Genomic DNA, 16640 nt, shown 5'->3' with positions numbered 1-16640 from the left:
TTGGAGTCTCCTGAGCTTACCATGAAGCAGCGTTTATCACCGCTGTCCTAGCCAGCCTGCAGGAGCGTGTGCACTGTTGACAAATGGACCGCTCCGTTGCCAGGACTACCAGCCTCCCGGCTGAGGCGCCACTTCCTGCGCAGCCGCAATGAAAGGTTCTGGGTCGGGCCTTTCCCACCGGGCGGGGAAAGACAGGTTCCCGCACTCCTCGCGACCCCGACCGAGTGGCAGATGATTCCCCGGACTTTGCCAGGAGCCCCGTCTCTGCGCAGCCGCTTTTCGCACCCGACCCCCTCCACCTCGCCGCCCCGCCCCCTCTCTCTGACCTTCCCATTTGTTCTCAGGGGAGGAGAGCAGACCCGGCTGCTTGAGCTTTACGCCACGGCGGCGGTGCTGCCGGAAAGCGTCTGGGTTTGCGGCAGAAGGTGAAGTGTTTGGGGCTTGTCGGTGTCTCGGGAGGGGGACACGCTGAGGGGCGCCGATGGGAGGGGGCGGCAGGGTCCTTTCTTCTCGCTTTCCACAAGGGGAGGCCTAGCTCCATGCGTCGTTTTCTCCAGGGGGGCCTGGCCCGGCTAACGTGACTGACCTAGGGGATTGGGGCTGGGGGGAGGGCGGCAGGGGGGCGTCTCCCCACCTGATGTGTTCTCCCGCGTTGGTTGGATGGGGCCTGAGGGCTGGACCCTTGGGCGTAAACCCGCGTAGACCTAGCTCCTCCGTCCCTATTGGCAGTTACTGTAAAGGGGGTGACTGGGGCGGGGCTTGATTCCCCACTTCCGAGCTGGGGTTAGGAGTCCCTGGGTTTGAAACAATAAGTACCGAGTTCGAATCCCAGTTTTATTTCCTACCAAGTCACTTTGCCCTTCCTAGATTGTAAAGAGGGGTGCGGGAGGGGGTGGAGTAGATCAAAGATTCATTACCCGGGACCCGTAAACTTAAAAAAAATTGATAACCATATTTCAGTATGACTGGTGTCCTTTGTATCCTTCTTATTGAATGCATTTAAAATGCATTCTGACATTTAGTATGGTGGCTTTCACCTTCCCGAGTCTGTATGTCTGTCTGTCTCTGTCTGTCTGTCTGTCTGTCTCTCTCTCTCTCTCTCTCTCTCTCTCTCTCTCTCTCACACACACACACACACACACACACTCTGTTAAGAATCCCAAGAGCAGAATTAAAGTCCCTTCCAGCTCTGAATCCCATGAGCAGTAGATTCCTGTGTGGAACGATTGCCCAGAGTTAGCTCCTTTGTAGTTATTAGGGCTAGACATATGTTGGCAGATAGAAGATTGTTTAAAAGTTGGTCCTAGAGAAAGTATGCTTTTGTCCTGTATTAAGATTTGTGACAGAAAACAATATGTTATCTCAGATCATACATATCTTAAAGGATGCAGCTTATACAGTGCTGAATGAGGAATTTTACACAATATTAGCATTTGGGGGAAAATTACTTTTCCTCTAGTGTTGCTTTACCTTTAAGAGAAAGCAAAGAGATATTTTTATTCCTATGAAGATATTGAAGACATCAGGACTCCAAATTATAGTTTAAACATAACAAATGAAAAAAGAAAAAGATAACTGGGCTTGTCAAATGCCGTTATTGAAGTAACAGAGGTGGTTTGGAAGACTGGAATTTACTTCTACACCACATGCTCCTATTTATCACAGCAAATAAAGAACCTCATCACCTAGATTTTTCAGAACTGATAATGGTATTAGAAATAATGTAGTTTAACTTCCCAGTTTTGTTGATGACAAAAGTGAGCTACAGAAAAATTGTTAGTACCTCATAGTGACTTGAATTCACCATCTGTAGAACTTCCAAAAATCTGTCTTTACATCCTCTATGTTTAACCCAAAAGGAAAACCTCCCTTATTCTTAATCCATTAAACAGGCTTCACTGATGATGTAATTTAGTTCAATAAACAGAGTATGAGCAAGGTGCATATATTGCGTGCTGGAGACACAGACAAGAAGAATCTAGGCCTTGTCCTCAAAGAACTTAAACATTTATCTGGTGGGGAAATTGAAGTATATATAGATAAGTAAAGTAGAAGATGATTTGAGGCAGGAAGGAGTGTTAACACAGAAAGTTTCATCTGGAGGGTGGTGCGTGAGTGATCTTGGAAGGCAGTTAAGTGGCACACTGAATAGAGCACTAGGCCTGAAGTCAAGACCTGAGTTCAAATTCCACCTGGATATGCAGCTGTGTAATCCTAGGCAAGTTGTTTAACCTCTGCCTATTTCCTCATCTATAAAATGAAGTGCTAATAATAGCACCTACTTTGCTTTGAGGATCAAATGAGATATTTGTAAAGTACTTAGCACAGTGCCTGGCACATAGTGGGTACTATATGTTAATAGTAGTGTTTATAAGGATTTCTAGAGAATGCATTCCTGGCATGGCTTGTATATTTTGTTAAGCAGGAGATGCAACTTCAAATTGAGTCTGGTCTGGCTGGAACAAAAAGGGAAGTAGTAAGTCTAGAATGGTGAGTTGGAGCCAGATTGTGGGGCACATTAAACAATAATGCTGCAGTGCTTTTATTTTTACCCAAGAATGAACAGGGAGCCACTTTAAGTTTTTTCACAAGAGTTGTGACATGATGGAACTAAGCCTTAGTGAGATGATTTTGGCAACTGTGTGGACGAAGGATTGGACAAGGTATTTTTTGGAAGCAGAGAGACTTTAGGAGGCATATTATCAAAGTCCAGGCAAGAATAGGTAATTAGAGTTAGTGGAGAAAAGGGAACAGATGCCAAAGACATAGCAACTGATAAGTTGGAAATGATGCAAAGGTTTCTTACTACATAGAACTGAAAGTTTTTTTTAACAAGGGGCAAAGCTTTTTTTCAATAGTGAATATTTGAAGAAGTCAGAAGACCTGCATTTAAATCTTAGTTCTGACTTTTAATACTTAAAAGCATGTCACTTAATCTTCCTGGGCCTCAGTTTCCTCATCTGCAAAACGAGGACATCGAACAAGATGGCCTTTGAAGTCCCTTACAACTTATGATCTGTGACCTTATATTTAACATGGAGGACAGCTCAGATATTACAACTATATAATAACTATGAGATTTTTTGTTCGGACCTGTGATCACATGGATTCTGAAGTTCCTCCCAACAATGCAGATCACAAACCATCTAGGCCTGCTGATTCTATGCAGCTCTTGTCCACACCTTCCCAAAAGTTCACAGCAGAGAGGATCCAATGTGCTGGAGGCCATCTTTGCCTTCTTCTAACTTAAAGGGTTCCGGTAGGCTTATGTCTGCCTGTCCTTACCACATGACCAGCCCATCTGGTTCCGGTCATAACATACAGTTCCTCGATGACATTCTTTACTCCTTTTCTTTTTTGGAACTATTATTATAAGTTGTAGCCTGTTCACCATGTTCCTTTCCTTCACCCTCTTTGAGTGATGCTTATGTTCTTAGGAATGTTCTTTCAGTCATTACTGCCATTCAGCAATATTAGTAAAATAAATTTGTCCTAAATCGTTAGGCATTTACATATGATTTCATTGTACTAAAATTTGGGTGTAGAAACTCCTTTTACCAGTAAAGTTATGGAACTGTTTCTTATGTAATTTATATACTCTTAGCAGATTTCATGGGGGCACTGAAAGTTAAGTGATGTTAAGACATGCTCAGGGTCATGTTCAGTTGTGTCCAACTTTACAACTCCATAGCAAGTTTTCTTGGCAAAGATGTTGAAATGACTTGCCATGTCCTTCTCTAATGGACTAGAGGTTAAATGACTTGCCCAGGGTCACATAGCTAGTAAGTGTCTGAGGCCACATTTGAACTTGGGTCTCCCTGACTCTTGGACCAGTGAGTGATCTATCCACTGAGCCATCTAGCCCTCTTGTTCAGAGTTGTACAATCAGGATTTTTCATCAGCTTTGCATACTACCTTCATGAACGTTGTAACATTTTTGTTACAGTAAAACCTCACTCATGGGAGCTAAGACCAGCCTAAACAAGCAAAACTCTGAATGAGTGATTTTTGGTAAACTCCTTTCAAAAATCATAGTTAAAAAAAAAGAGACAGCCCCTGTGTTGACACTATTACTGATTACAAGTTTCACATGAATTAGGCTATATTCTGTTTTATGAATGTTTTTTAAAATGCAATTGAGAAGCAGTGCAGCAAAGTGGATAGAGTCTGGGGCTGGCCTTGGAGACAAAAACCTGAGGTCAAGTCTCTCACCTCACACAGTCTCCATGATCACAGGCTGTTTAACCTCTCAGTGCCCCTGGCAATTCTCTAGGACTATATAGGACTATAATTTTACTAAATCCTGGGAAGCAAGTCTCCACAAAGGATGTGTTCTGTACACTGAAACTCAAGGTCCAGACCAAACACACACATATAACTACATATACACATATACAGAAACATAGAAATATACATCCAATTAAAGGAATTGTATTTCTAGCCTGAAATGTTTCTAGCACTAAACTTAAGAGAATTTTAAAAGTAAAAATGTGCTCTAGGGCAGTGGTCCTTAACACTTTTTTGGTATGATGGACCCCTTCTCAGAATATTTTTAAATGTTTTAAAACACAGGGTTATAAATCAGTTATACTGAAATACAATTTTTTTTTAAATTGTGGGTTTTTAAATTCATGGATTTCAAGAACTCACTGCTCTAAAGCTATTTCTGTGCTTTCAGAGTAGTAAAAGGTTTTCACTTTTTTTAAGAAAGCCAGTCACAGTGAGAATCATTATGTTGTATCATTCTTTTATATTTGTATTCCCAGTAATTTGCACATAGTAGTAGATGCTTAATAAATGTTTGTTGATCGACTGAATTAAAAGTTTGTAGGACTTAGGGATGGAGGGTCTTGAGATTCTTAAATATCACCCCATATCTACAGATGAGGAAGCAGACATGGAGTAGCTGACCATTTCAAGGGCATACATAAAAAAGGAGCAGCAAAACCAGTCTTCCAAACAAGTTTTGAACTAAAATTATTAGAACAAAATTCATTAGGGTTATACATATCAATATATGGGAGAGAGGATTTGATAACTTGACCTGAATTGAAAAAGTGAAATGTGGATCAAATTTTAGTATCTAAGTCTGTACACTTAGTACTTATACAAATTTGAGGAAATCATTTCTCTTTTGGTCGTTTCCTCATTTGTAAAATGAAGAAATTGGGATAAGCCCTAAGGTTGTTTCCGTCTCTAAATTCTACTATGCCCATGAATTGTTATTACCAATAAATGCAAAGATAAGAAACAAGAATCCAGGTGCTTCCTGCTTAATTTTCCATAATGTAGCATAAAATCTTCATTTGCTGAGAGCTGTTCTGAATTTACTTTATTGATTAGTTTAAAATATGTATTGATAAAATATCCATTTTTCCAGGTATGTGCATTTATACATATGAAGACAGTGGATAGTTTCATTGACAAATGAAAATGGCTAACCCATTAAGAGGAGAAGTTTTGAATCTTTATAAAAATGTAAGTATCTATTACTAGTTCCAATAATCTTGATATTCCATGGTGCAGATTATTTAGGAATGTAAAACATGTTTGTTTTCAAGCTGCTGTATGTCGGGAAAGACTATCCAAAGGGAGCAGACTACTTTAAAAGACGTTTGAAGGCAGCTTTCCTTAAAAACAAAGATGTGAAGGATCCAGAGAAGATCAGAGAACTCATTGCACGAGGAGAATTTGTTATAAAAGAGCTAGAAGCCTTATACTTCCTTAGAAAGTACAGAGCTATGAAGCAACGGTACTACTTAGAAGATGACAAAACTAAGTGAATTTTTGTTGTTGCAAATGCAGTTTACTGCTTAAGCTGTCTGAGCAATAATTGGTGGCACTTCTTTATATGTAAATCAAATATTGCAGAATAACTCTAATGCAAAGAATGTACACAAAAATGCCCAGAATACCTGAACTCTCTTCAACTTTAAAAATTATTTTAATAGATTCCAACTGATACAGCTATAAATTGATACTGAAAGCTTACTCAGCCAAGATCTGTGGTTTTTTTTAATTATAGCATCTGTCAAAACACTGATGTAGCAAAAATTTCATTGCTCAATTTACTGAATAGGAACTTTAAACTTCCATCATTAATCAACATTGAAAATTTTTAATGAAAATGTTCACTAGGCCTTAAAAATAAAAACTTATAGATGAAATAGTTTTAGATGATGTCTTAAGTCTTTTTGTTTTGTATTCACTGATTCTGTGAGAAAGAAAAAAAGATGGTATCATTGCAAATAAATTTATGAAAGGTATTAAGATCTAGGTTTTAATTCAGCCAACCCAACATTTCATTTGTGTTATAGTTTTTAAAGGAGTGGACTTTAAAAAAAAAATTTGCCAAAATTTGGTACACTGCAACAAGGTTCACTTGAAAGAAAACTGAATAGCACTCAGAATTCAAATGGATAGTTTCTGTAGGTGCACTGCACAAATTTATAGTACAGAAAACCATTTGCAACAGCTTATAGATATCCATCAATCTATGACAGTTAGGTGGTACAGTACTGAGTGCTAGGCGATGCTGCTCAGTCAGAAAAACCTGAGTTTAAATCTGGCCTCAGACATTTCCTAACCGTGTAACCCTGGACAAGTCACTTAATCCTGTTTGCCCCAGTTTCCTCATCTGTAAAATTAGCTAAAGGAAATGGCAAACCACTCCAGTATCTTTGCCAAGAAAATCCCACATAAGGTCACGAAGAGTGAGAAACTACTTAACAGCAACATGTATCAAACTGGCTAATTATGCTGAAATGAAATTCTCCTATTTGGCAACTTAACTTTGAAATAACTTGCATGTCTCGACTTTTTGAGATAATTGTTTTGGAAGACAGCTAATAACTGGAATGATTAAGTGATAAACTGATTTGGGGCGGGGCGGGGGGGAGCATTTGGACCAATCAAAAAGAGAACCACAGTGCAAAAACTTCGTAGTTTTATTATTGTTACTGGATTCCTTTCAGATTCAGGTAAGTTGTTATAATCATCTTTAACTTAAGACAAAATGCTATACTGCTTTCCTCAAGAAAAATAAGAGTTTTCGTCTTTTGCTAAAGAATAAAATAACAATGAACTTGTAGTAAATCCTAAACTTACACAATGGATACGATAGTGTATGATTAACGTAATTGATTTAAGGTACACATGGAAGCAGTTTCTTTTGTGACTAATGACTGTTTATGATGAAGTTATTTAATATTTCATTTAGAGGAAATCCTCTAAAAATATAAGTGCATTAATGTATACCTTGACAGGTGCAGAGCAAATATTAGAAATATAAATTTAGATTCTGAAATCAATTCCCGGGAAACGGAGTAGTAGAGTCACAATAACTTTATTACATTACAATAATTAGGAGTAGTACGGTTTATGACAAAAATATGACAATTTCAGATCACTTCACAGCACATACTCCTGTGAACATTTAAAAGTTAATTTTAGTTAAAACAGTGGTCATTTTAAATTTTTATGTCTGATACAACCAATATTCCTAGTTCAGCGCAACCAAATGATGGAGAAAAACTGGATCACACTGCATATGCCCCAAACACACACACACACAAAAAAGCACAATGTACAAAATGTGCATGTTTCAGTTTACACTATACAAAAATAGTTAAAATACATTCCAGGTAAACATGTTACATTAAGAAATAGTTTTTAGTAGGAAGTTGGCACTCAAAAAAAGGAAAAAAGCAAAATGATTTTCAACATGATAACAAAAGACAGTGGAATTAGGAACTTTTAGATCATGTAGCCCACATAATATTATGTAGCACACTTTACCCAAAAAATCTTGGACAACTGGCCACCTCTATTTCTCTAAGTACATCTGTATGGTTAGTATCATCATTCCATGTAGGCACTTAGAGCAGTTAGACACACAGATCTCAAGCCGTGTAATTAACAGAAAACTCAGGAACTAATTTGAGTATGTTACTTGGAGTAATTATTTTCCTTACTGTACTAAACTAGTCACAGTACAGTTTCATGCTATTTGATTTTTCTCTACATGAAATTCCTAACAGCCAAGATTATAACTTAATTATAAACTAGAATTTCAACTGAATTATTAATTGCTGGTTGCTCTTATAGAAGGTGATTATCAAGATTACATAAAGCTACCACAAGACATTATTCCTTTCTGAGAAGTAGAATTAACAAATGAATTATCATATAGTAAATGACTTAAGATGTGAATTTTTGTTGCCATCAAAACAAAATCTGAGATGTTCTTAGAAAGCATTAAAAGAAATCCACTGGAATACAAATAAGATCAAGTTGTGCAAACTGCAACTCAACATGCCCCAGTTTCTACAAATATTTAAAAAAAACTTCACAAAAGTTGCAAAGATTTTGTTACTCCACAAAAGTTAGGTTCTAAATTCTTATGCAGTGTGACTCAGTTCAAACAAAACCTAGAACTCCTAATTTTCATATAATGACTCAAAAGCATACTATCCACATCTGCTACATTCTTCCACAAACATGTTATAGGGATTCTAAGACTAGGTCAATTTTCTCAACTTCAGTATTGGATTCTGAGTGTTAAGGCTATTATAATTAGATAAATGCTTATCTTCTAGGATTCCTCCTTCCCACCCCACCCCACCCTTTAATTCTACAAAAACTTTTCCTCTTCCTCAAACCACTCACAATTCAGGTAATGAATAATAACTTATCAGTCCCATAGGTGGTTTTTTTTAATTGCCCTGCTTCATCAAAAGTTCAAGAACCCTACAGAAAATACATTTGAATCCCTTTATGCATCACAACTCTTTTAAGTATGGCCATTTCTTTCCCTTGGTACTGCATATATATCTTGATAGCCCCTAGACAATGCTCCATGATCCTAAATTTAGTAAGTAACATTTAAGAAAAGTTACACTTAATTTTATCCAAAATGGAAACTACATTCAATCTCTATGAGACACATCTCAATTACTAGTTAATTTTTGACAGTTAAAAAAACTAATGTATTCCTTGATTGAAATCAAAAGGAAAACTGAATTGTTTATGAAAAATTAAGTTCAAAGAAACATCTAAAGTCACTCTGAGAAAAAGCAGTAAGAAATCAGGATTATGACCCATGTATGTACTTCATATTTTTCTTTTTCCATCACTAAAGAGTAGTGTCTGAATATAACCTCTAATATGTCCTTCTAATGAACACAGTGGTGTCAAAACTCAAACAGAAATAGATCCTTGTGGGTACTGTTGACTTTTTTAGAAACCTCAAATTAACATCATCCATGTTGCATTTCTATTTCCTAATTACATTTTAATCTAGTTCTGGCCCCACTTGGAAGCATTTGACACCCCTGATCTAACAAATACTAGGTCTGCCTTAAAAGTAAAGGCCACTGAGTCTGTGTAAATGAATCAATTTAAAATAGGAAAATAAAAAGGCTTTTATTATTTTCCACTGCCTCAAACATTTTTTATTTTATTTCCATTTTTATAGAAAAAATATATTTTTAAAGGAGTGACTATGACAAATAGTAGCAGTGGAAATTTTTTAAAAATTCTAAATGACATACTTTACATTCATTAAAGTTGATCTGAAACTATAAGACTTGATGTCTATAAGCAGAATGTATAGGAAGACTATAAGAGGTTCTTATATCCTCAAAATTAATAAAGCCAATCATTTAAGTTTCAATTGAAGTTAAAATACCTAAGAACTAATCCATTATCGGGATAAAACACAATATAGGGATCATTTAAAAACTGTGTAACATTATGCTTCATTGATTTGTTAAAACACCTAACTTCATAACTGGCAAGAAAAATTAGAAAGTTATAGCAAGTGTGCATGCACCAAAAATCCCAAGAGGGAAAATCTCAGATATTCAATTTTTATTTCACAGGCATTGCTAGTTCAAGAACCAACACTAAGGGAATACTGGCACTTAGAGGAATAAAGTTTCCACTGTCATTTTAAAATAAGCATTCAGATAAAAGCTAAGAGTCTGCATGAAGCAGAAAGAAAACTAGGTAATGCTAAAAGCCAATGCTAATAATTTAGTATAATGTACAAAAAATTATCTTAAGTATGCTTTGAGAAAAAAGTACAAATTTTATTTACATAATTATACACTTTGTCTTTGACTTCTTTTTCTTCTTTTTACCATCTTTGCTCATCTTTTCTTTATGTTTTCGAATTTCACGAACTAATGTGTAAAAGGCATCATCAACACCCTGAAATACATAAGAGGTATAAAATCAATTTAGCAAGTGCTGTTATTTGCTACCATTTAATCTTATATGTTGAACAGATAGGGAAGGGGACATTTTACTGATGGAAACATTAAGGCTGAGCCTATATAAAGAATTTTTATACTTATGTATGGAAAATATGCATAAGCACATGAAGATTTTTAAGTATTACTTTTTCATACTTTTAGCGTTTTATTTCCCTTTTTCATAATTTCAGATGACAGCACTTATTCTTGTGTATATGTATGGCTGGTTAAAACATCACAGAGAAAAAAGATAAGCAAAATTATTAGTAGTGTTGCTATATTGAGGTGATCTTTGCACTTAAAGTCTATCAATTTGTTTGAAAAACAAATCAGTATCATCAGTATCCGTAACATCATTACTGCCTACCACTAATATAGTATGCTTGAATTTTTACACAAGAATAATTGTAATCAAGATCTACGTTTTTAAGCTGACAAATAACTAAAACAAGAACCTTGATAAAAGACAAGAAACATTGCCATAATTGTCCTCCTTATTTGTAAATATTTTTTTTTGGAGGGGAAAGTCAGGGCAATTGGGGTTAAGTGACTTGCCCAAGGTCACACAGTGTGTCAAGTGTCTGAGGCCAGATTTGAACTCAGGTCCTCCCGACTCCAGGGCCGGGTGCTCTACTCACTGTACCCCTAGCTGCCCCCCTTATTTCTAAATCTTAAGAGTCTAAATGCATTTTTGTGTGTTAATCCTCAATCATCTCTGAATTTTGGACCTTGCTATAAGCTATGCAAATGTTCTTTAACATACTTTCATTCAAAATGTAATGTATTTGCTAAGTAAAAAAAAAAATAAATTTTCAGTAAAATTTTTATATACTTTAAAAATCAGTTAAAATACTCTTAAGGAAGAGAATCACAGTGCTCTTAGTTCATACATATATATATATACATATATATACATATACACACACACACACACACTAGAAAGCAACTATATTTTTAAATGATTTGTAATATATCAGGTTTCTGAGATATGGGTAGAATAAAACTACATCTTATGGAGTGCTCTACTTGACATAAAGGGTGGTAAAAGAAAAGAAAATCAGTTAAAACAGAATTTAGTATGCAACAGTTTATAACCTGATGAATTATTTAACTGAATAGCAAAACAGCATAAGAATGCTGAAAACAACAGTCTAAGACACGCAACAGAGCTTGCTGACACTCTCCCTACCCACCCCCTAAAATTACCAAGAGCTTGTAATCTTAATCATTTACATCTGTTCACTTTGCCACTATTAAAAATGAAATCAATATAAAATGGAATGTAAATTATTAATTAGATAAATCTAAACATATTATAAAACACAGACACATAAATACTTCAAAGGCAGACACTAGAGGGAGCCTTAGGAACAAAAATCTAACACATTAAAGCTAAGTTAAGCCACTATTAGAAGAATGAAGTCATTTTTGTGTTTACTAATGTTTTTGGCAAATTTATAAATTACTTGATTTTATTTAAAGTTTTAATTTCTACCATGTTTTACTATCTTCTGTTATATGAAAGACCACAGTACATATTCCAAGATGTTTAGTTTGACATTTAATGCAGTGAACTACTTAGATTCTTTCAGCTATGTCATTAGCAATAGTAGTATAATCATTTCATTCAGTGTCTATTCTTTCAGGTTACATTAACCCTAACAATATACTTGGGTAGAAGTGCAAGAAGGTATCATGACTACCTAGCGGTAAACAGTGGCTTGCCCATGGTAATTCAGTTAGCGGCAGACAAGTAGTCCACCTTTCTATATTCAGTATTTATGACTGTTCAAAAACAATAAGAACCTAGATGTTCTGTTGAGGGTTTCTGGTAGCCTTAAAATTTTCACTTTGGGCTATGACATCACTAACAAACAGTAAAAAAGTTTGCAATTATTCTTCAGCAAATATTCAATAGGCATCCAAGGCAACTTAGTACTCAACTAATTTCAACAGATCAAGTTGTACCAGGTCAAGTAAAGGAGCAATATAAAGAAAAACATAAATATAAAATGGGAAAAAGCTTCCAAAATTCAATGCAAATATTGAAAATATAATAGTACTAAAACATAGCTTTGATTAAAGCTTTGTACTCAATCTATTTTTCCCCATCTGTTTTGCTGCTACACAAGTACCATGGAGCTGGAGCTTCTTTCCACCTGACTTGTAGCTGAACCATCCCTATGTGTTTAGTCTCCTCTTATTAGACTGTAAGCTCCTTGAGATTAGGGACTGTCTTGCTTTTCTATTTGTATCCCCAACACTTAACACAATTACTTTATCTCACAATAAATATTTAACAAATTTTTTTAAATTTAGTAACTAAGACAATTCTAGCACTGTCTAAATGCATATAAGAAATTCAATCTTCAAGCAATATTAAGTGTCTCATTAACTATTTAACACCTTAAACTGTTATACACATAAAATATTTCAAGACTTCAACAACATGTGACTTCCTTGGATTGAGTATTCTCTCCACTAATGCAGATCACAATTCTGTGACTTAAGTGGTTTTTTAAAGTTGCTGCAACCAAAACTTTTACCAGTCTTTCTGAATTTAGCTACACTCGTTAGAAAACACTTATATACGCTTGGCCGCCAGGCCTCTACTTGAAGACTTTATGACTTATGTTCTGCGGAATTAGTCTTCAAGAACCCAGGTTCACCAACACAATACAAGGCAAGCATCTCAAGAGGGCTTTGGTCTTCCTATATACATTTTTACATAAGTCTTTGTGAAAAATGACTAAAAAAAGGCTGTACCCCTAAGGAACTTATTTAAATCAACACTTAGAAACAAAAGGAAAAGACTGATTTTCTTCATCTTAATTAGAAAATAATTTCATCAAAAAATTCCTACTCCTGATGCCCAGTAGTAACAAGCGCTTTGAATAAATGAATTTTACGATTTTTTCCCCTGAAAAGGAAGGCATATAAGTTTCAGAGTTTGTCAGCAACATTTACCTACTACTACCTATGAATAAGCCTCTATACTAATTCTTTTGTGTTTACACTTAGACTAATCTAGACACTGCACTTGACTCTGCAATTAAGAAAATATATGTTACCTTTTGGAGGTTTAACTCAGCATTAAGTCCCTAAAATACAGACATTCAGTCTAATAAATAACTGCTCTCTCAGTCTAAAAAAATAATTGTAAATTCCCTTCTCACTTGTGCCCAAAGAATATTATAAAACTAATAACCTTAAGGAAATCATGGATCCTTTTTTTGGTAAATTTCATTTCATTTAACTGAATCTGATCAACAAAGACAAGATGTGACCTTGGGCAACCCAGGCCCTAGTTTCCTCATCTGTAAGACATTTTTATTACAGTCTTTCAGGTCTCATTCAGCTCTATCTACAACTATGATTTATACTCCCTCACATGCCCATATTTTACAGATGAGAAAACTATGGTCCAACCACTATTTAGCTTTTAAGAAAAAAATAAATCTTCTTTCCTAAGTTTCCTGCATAGTTTGAATAACTACTTAAAAAGTAAAAGTAAACATTTTTATATTATACTTCAAACTAGAATGCTATAAATCTATAAGCATTTTAATATAGAACTGCTAAGTTTATAAACTGTGTTACCTTTAAAAGACCATCAGCTTTCTGCCAAAATTTAATTTGCTCAACTTACCAGATTACATTACAATGCATTTTTTAATTTTCACACAGCCAGGAGTCTTTTCTTCTTTGGTGATTTTTTTCAATCTGTATTGCCGAATCTCTCTCACCAATGTATAAAAAGCATCCTCCACTCTCTGCATTGTAAAACACAACTCCTTTAAAGGTTTGTTTCATTGCTAAAAATAATTTATTGGGATAGCCATGTGGAATAAAAATCAAATGAGTGAGCTTCACTTGTTAAAAAAAAAAATAGGACAACACATCATTCACCAGTTTTTTCAAAGAAGGGAAGGGACAGTTTTCCCATCTGAGCAAGAATACTGGGTTAAGAGTTGCTTAACATTGCTTAACAAAATCTGTATAAGTGGGAGAAGAGTTTATCAAAAACTAATAAGACTGTGCGTGTGTATATTTCCCCTTTACTAAGCATTAATGAAAACTTTCAGAAAAATAGTAATTTTAAAACACAAAAATTAAAGTGTTCTCTATTCTGTGTGAAGTATTATATTTTATATGATTTGTAGTATAGTAGCAGTCATGGCATTATGCCCATTTGGACTTAGGAAAAATATTTGATAATTGTGCCACTAATTTTTGGTCTAATTTTATGGTTCATTTTTATAGCTTTCATTTTTCAAAAAGTCCTCCAACCTAAATTAGTCTAGAAACAGTACTAAAACTAGATGTAGCACTCAATATTATACATCTACAGTCTAGCTATAGCTAGAAATATTTAAGAATTTAATCAGTTTTAAGTAAAACAGTTTTTATCTTCAATAAAGTCTTAAAAATAAATCTGAAGGATGTAACCCATTCAACTAAGATAACATATGTATAGCACTTTGCAAACCTTAAGTCACTTAACAAAAGCCATTATTTATTCATTCTTATACTCTATCTATTTTCTTGAAGGCTGTAGTGTCCTAGAGTTCAGAGGGTATTGAGAGAAAACACAGTATGTAGCAGGAGGGATTCACAGATGTGCTTTCAGGTCTTTTCTACCAAAAAAAAAATATTAAGCAAGTGCCAAAAGGAACAAGGTGATAAATTAACATGGGTCCATCCTAAGAAGGTAGCCTTTAGTACTACAGAATTTCTTAAATCATACTGGTAAAACTGTAATTAACTTTGTAATTTGCCAAATACAAGTTTTACTTTTTGATTTTCAGAGTGAAAGCTTCTAAAACCTTAGAACTTTATTGAAGTTTCCGTAAGATTCCAAATATTTTAGTGACAATCTTGTAAATAAATCTGATTCATTGTATATTGAGATTAATTACCATATTCTCCTCAAAAAAAAACTACATTTTGCCTGAAAAGGTGTTCAGCCTTTCCTTAAATACAACTTAGACTAAAGTCAAACAAAACCTGAACAAAATTCTATAAATGTAAGTTTCCCCATTTTTAACTGCAGTGGTTCCATTTTCTATGATTAGTTTTATGCCTATAATTAATTCCTTCAAGGGGCAAGAGTTTTTTTTTTAAATTAAGATTATCATTAAGAAAATAAGATGATTAGAAGTGATCTTGAATTTTAAAATAACAAAAGGCACTTAAATTTTTTGAATATGTCTTTGATAAACCTTTTCACTTAAAACTCAAGATAAAGAACTTGAAAAATTCAAATACTTCAAAAAACAAGTAAAAGCTCATTTTCTTGATATGTTAAAAAAATTAAATTTTTATTCCTATCAAAAGGAAAATAAATCATTTTCAGGATGTATTTATAGCTGCCAGAATAAATGTTATGAAAAAAAATCACAGAACTTTGTCCTCTTAGTATTCTGCAGCAAGAACACAAAATGATTACTGCTCGATTTAGACTGAGTGCTTGATTTTTTTTTTTTTAGCACAAACATACCCATCACCATTAAATAAAGGTGTGATTTTGGTTCTAACAATGCAGAGAGAGAATAGGAAGGTATTAATTCAAAAGAAATTACCACCACCACCAGCACCACCAAGGAATTCATTATTAGAATTATGGCTAAGATTATCATCATTGGGAGGTCATTATTTCAGAATGAATTTTATTACCAAGATAATGTTTACTTTATCAATCTGAAAATAAATTGAAATTTAAGGTGCCAATTAACTACAATTTCATTTCTTAAATATTACTTAATATCTCTTTTATATTGATTTTAAGATTAACCAAGTGACCTCACAGAGATGTGTTATCTATTTATTGTATTTCCTTGTGATTCCTTGCATTAGTTCACATTTAACTAAGTTCTGGTATTCATAACAAAGTACTGCATATACTTACAAAGTGGCAAGTGTTCATATTCCAAGGACTTGTAATAAATCTTACACAACATATTTTAAAAATTTCTATTATTGGAATTTTAAAACCAGCTGTATATACCATGTTTTCTTTCATAGGAGCCAATTTACAAAAAAAGATAATTAAATAAAATTAGAAATTTTCTTATATAATACACAAGTCAAATAATCATTTCATTTCAATACAAGTGACATAAAAGTAAGCTAGAAGGAAATGCTACCTTGTGAAATAAACATTTTAAGAGACTGAACAATTAATTTTAACTTCCTGTTTCCATAGGCTAAAGTCTGAGATCAAAGACCAAAATATACCCATTTTGCAATTGTTGATAAAGATATCTTTTAAAAAGTCTCCTTAAGTGTGTCCATTCAAAATATATTTAGTGCCTATGTTCAAGGAACTACACTAGGCCTAAATGATACAAGAAAAAAAATCAGTCCCTGAACTCAAGTAACTTT

General features: G+C 34.5%; 3 protein-coding genes across 4 annotated transcripts in view; 1 reads left to right on the top strand and 2 right to left on the bottom strand.

Moving 5' to 3' along the window:
• The window catches only part of CFAP94 (cilia and flagella associated protein 94), a 68492-nt gene extending 68255 nt beyond the window's left edge, over window positions 1-237 (bottom strand). Inside the window, exon 1 of the mRNA XM_036759215.1 lies at window positions 21-237. Coding sequence (XP_036615110.1) covers window positions 21-23 — 3 coding nt within the window. The 5' untranslated portion in view covers window positions 24-237. The remainder of the gene's footprint in view (window positions 1-20) is intronic.
• On the top strand, window positions 236-6167 carry ETFRF1 (electron transfer flavoprotein regulatory factor 1). Its single transcript, XM_036759219.1, has 3 exons — window positions 236-425; window positions 5381-5478; window positions 5562-6167. The coding sequence occupies exons 2-3, from the start codon at window positions 5428-5430 to the stop codon at window positions 5781-5783; spliced, it is 273 nt and encodes a 90-aa protein (XP_036615114.1). The 5' UTR covers window positions 236-425; window positions 5381-5427; the 3' UTR covers window positions 5784-6167.
• Window positions 6168-7329: 1162 nt separating this feature from the next.
• The window catches only part of KRAS (KRAS proto-oncogene, GTPase), a 50786-nt gene continuing 41475 nt past the window's right edge, over window positions 7330-16640 (bottom strand). The window contains exons 5-6 of one of the 2 annotated variants that reach the window (XM_036759217.1): window positions 13906-14029; window positions 10131-10212 (exon numbers count right to left, since the gene is read on the bottom strand). In XM_036759217.1, coding sequence (XP_036615112.1) covers window positions 13910-14029 — 120 coding nt within the window. In that variant the 3' untranslated portion in view covers window positions 10131-10212; window positions 13906-13909. Of the gene's footprint in view, window positions 10213-13905; window positions 14030-16640 lie in introns of both variants that reach the window. The other variant, XM_036759216.1, reaches the window with a different exon arrangement.

Source organism: Trichosurus vulpecula, chromosome 5, assembly GCF_011100635.1.
Source record: "Trichosurus vulpecula isolate mTriVul1 chromosome 5, mTriVul1.pri, whole genome shotgun sequence".
NCBI classification, from domain to species: Eukaryota; Metazoa; Chordata; class Mammalia; order Diprotodontia; family Phalangeridae; genus Trichosurus; species Trichosurus vulpecula.
This window is presented reverse-complemented; position numbering and strand designations above follow the sequence as displayed.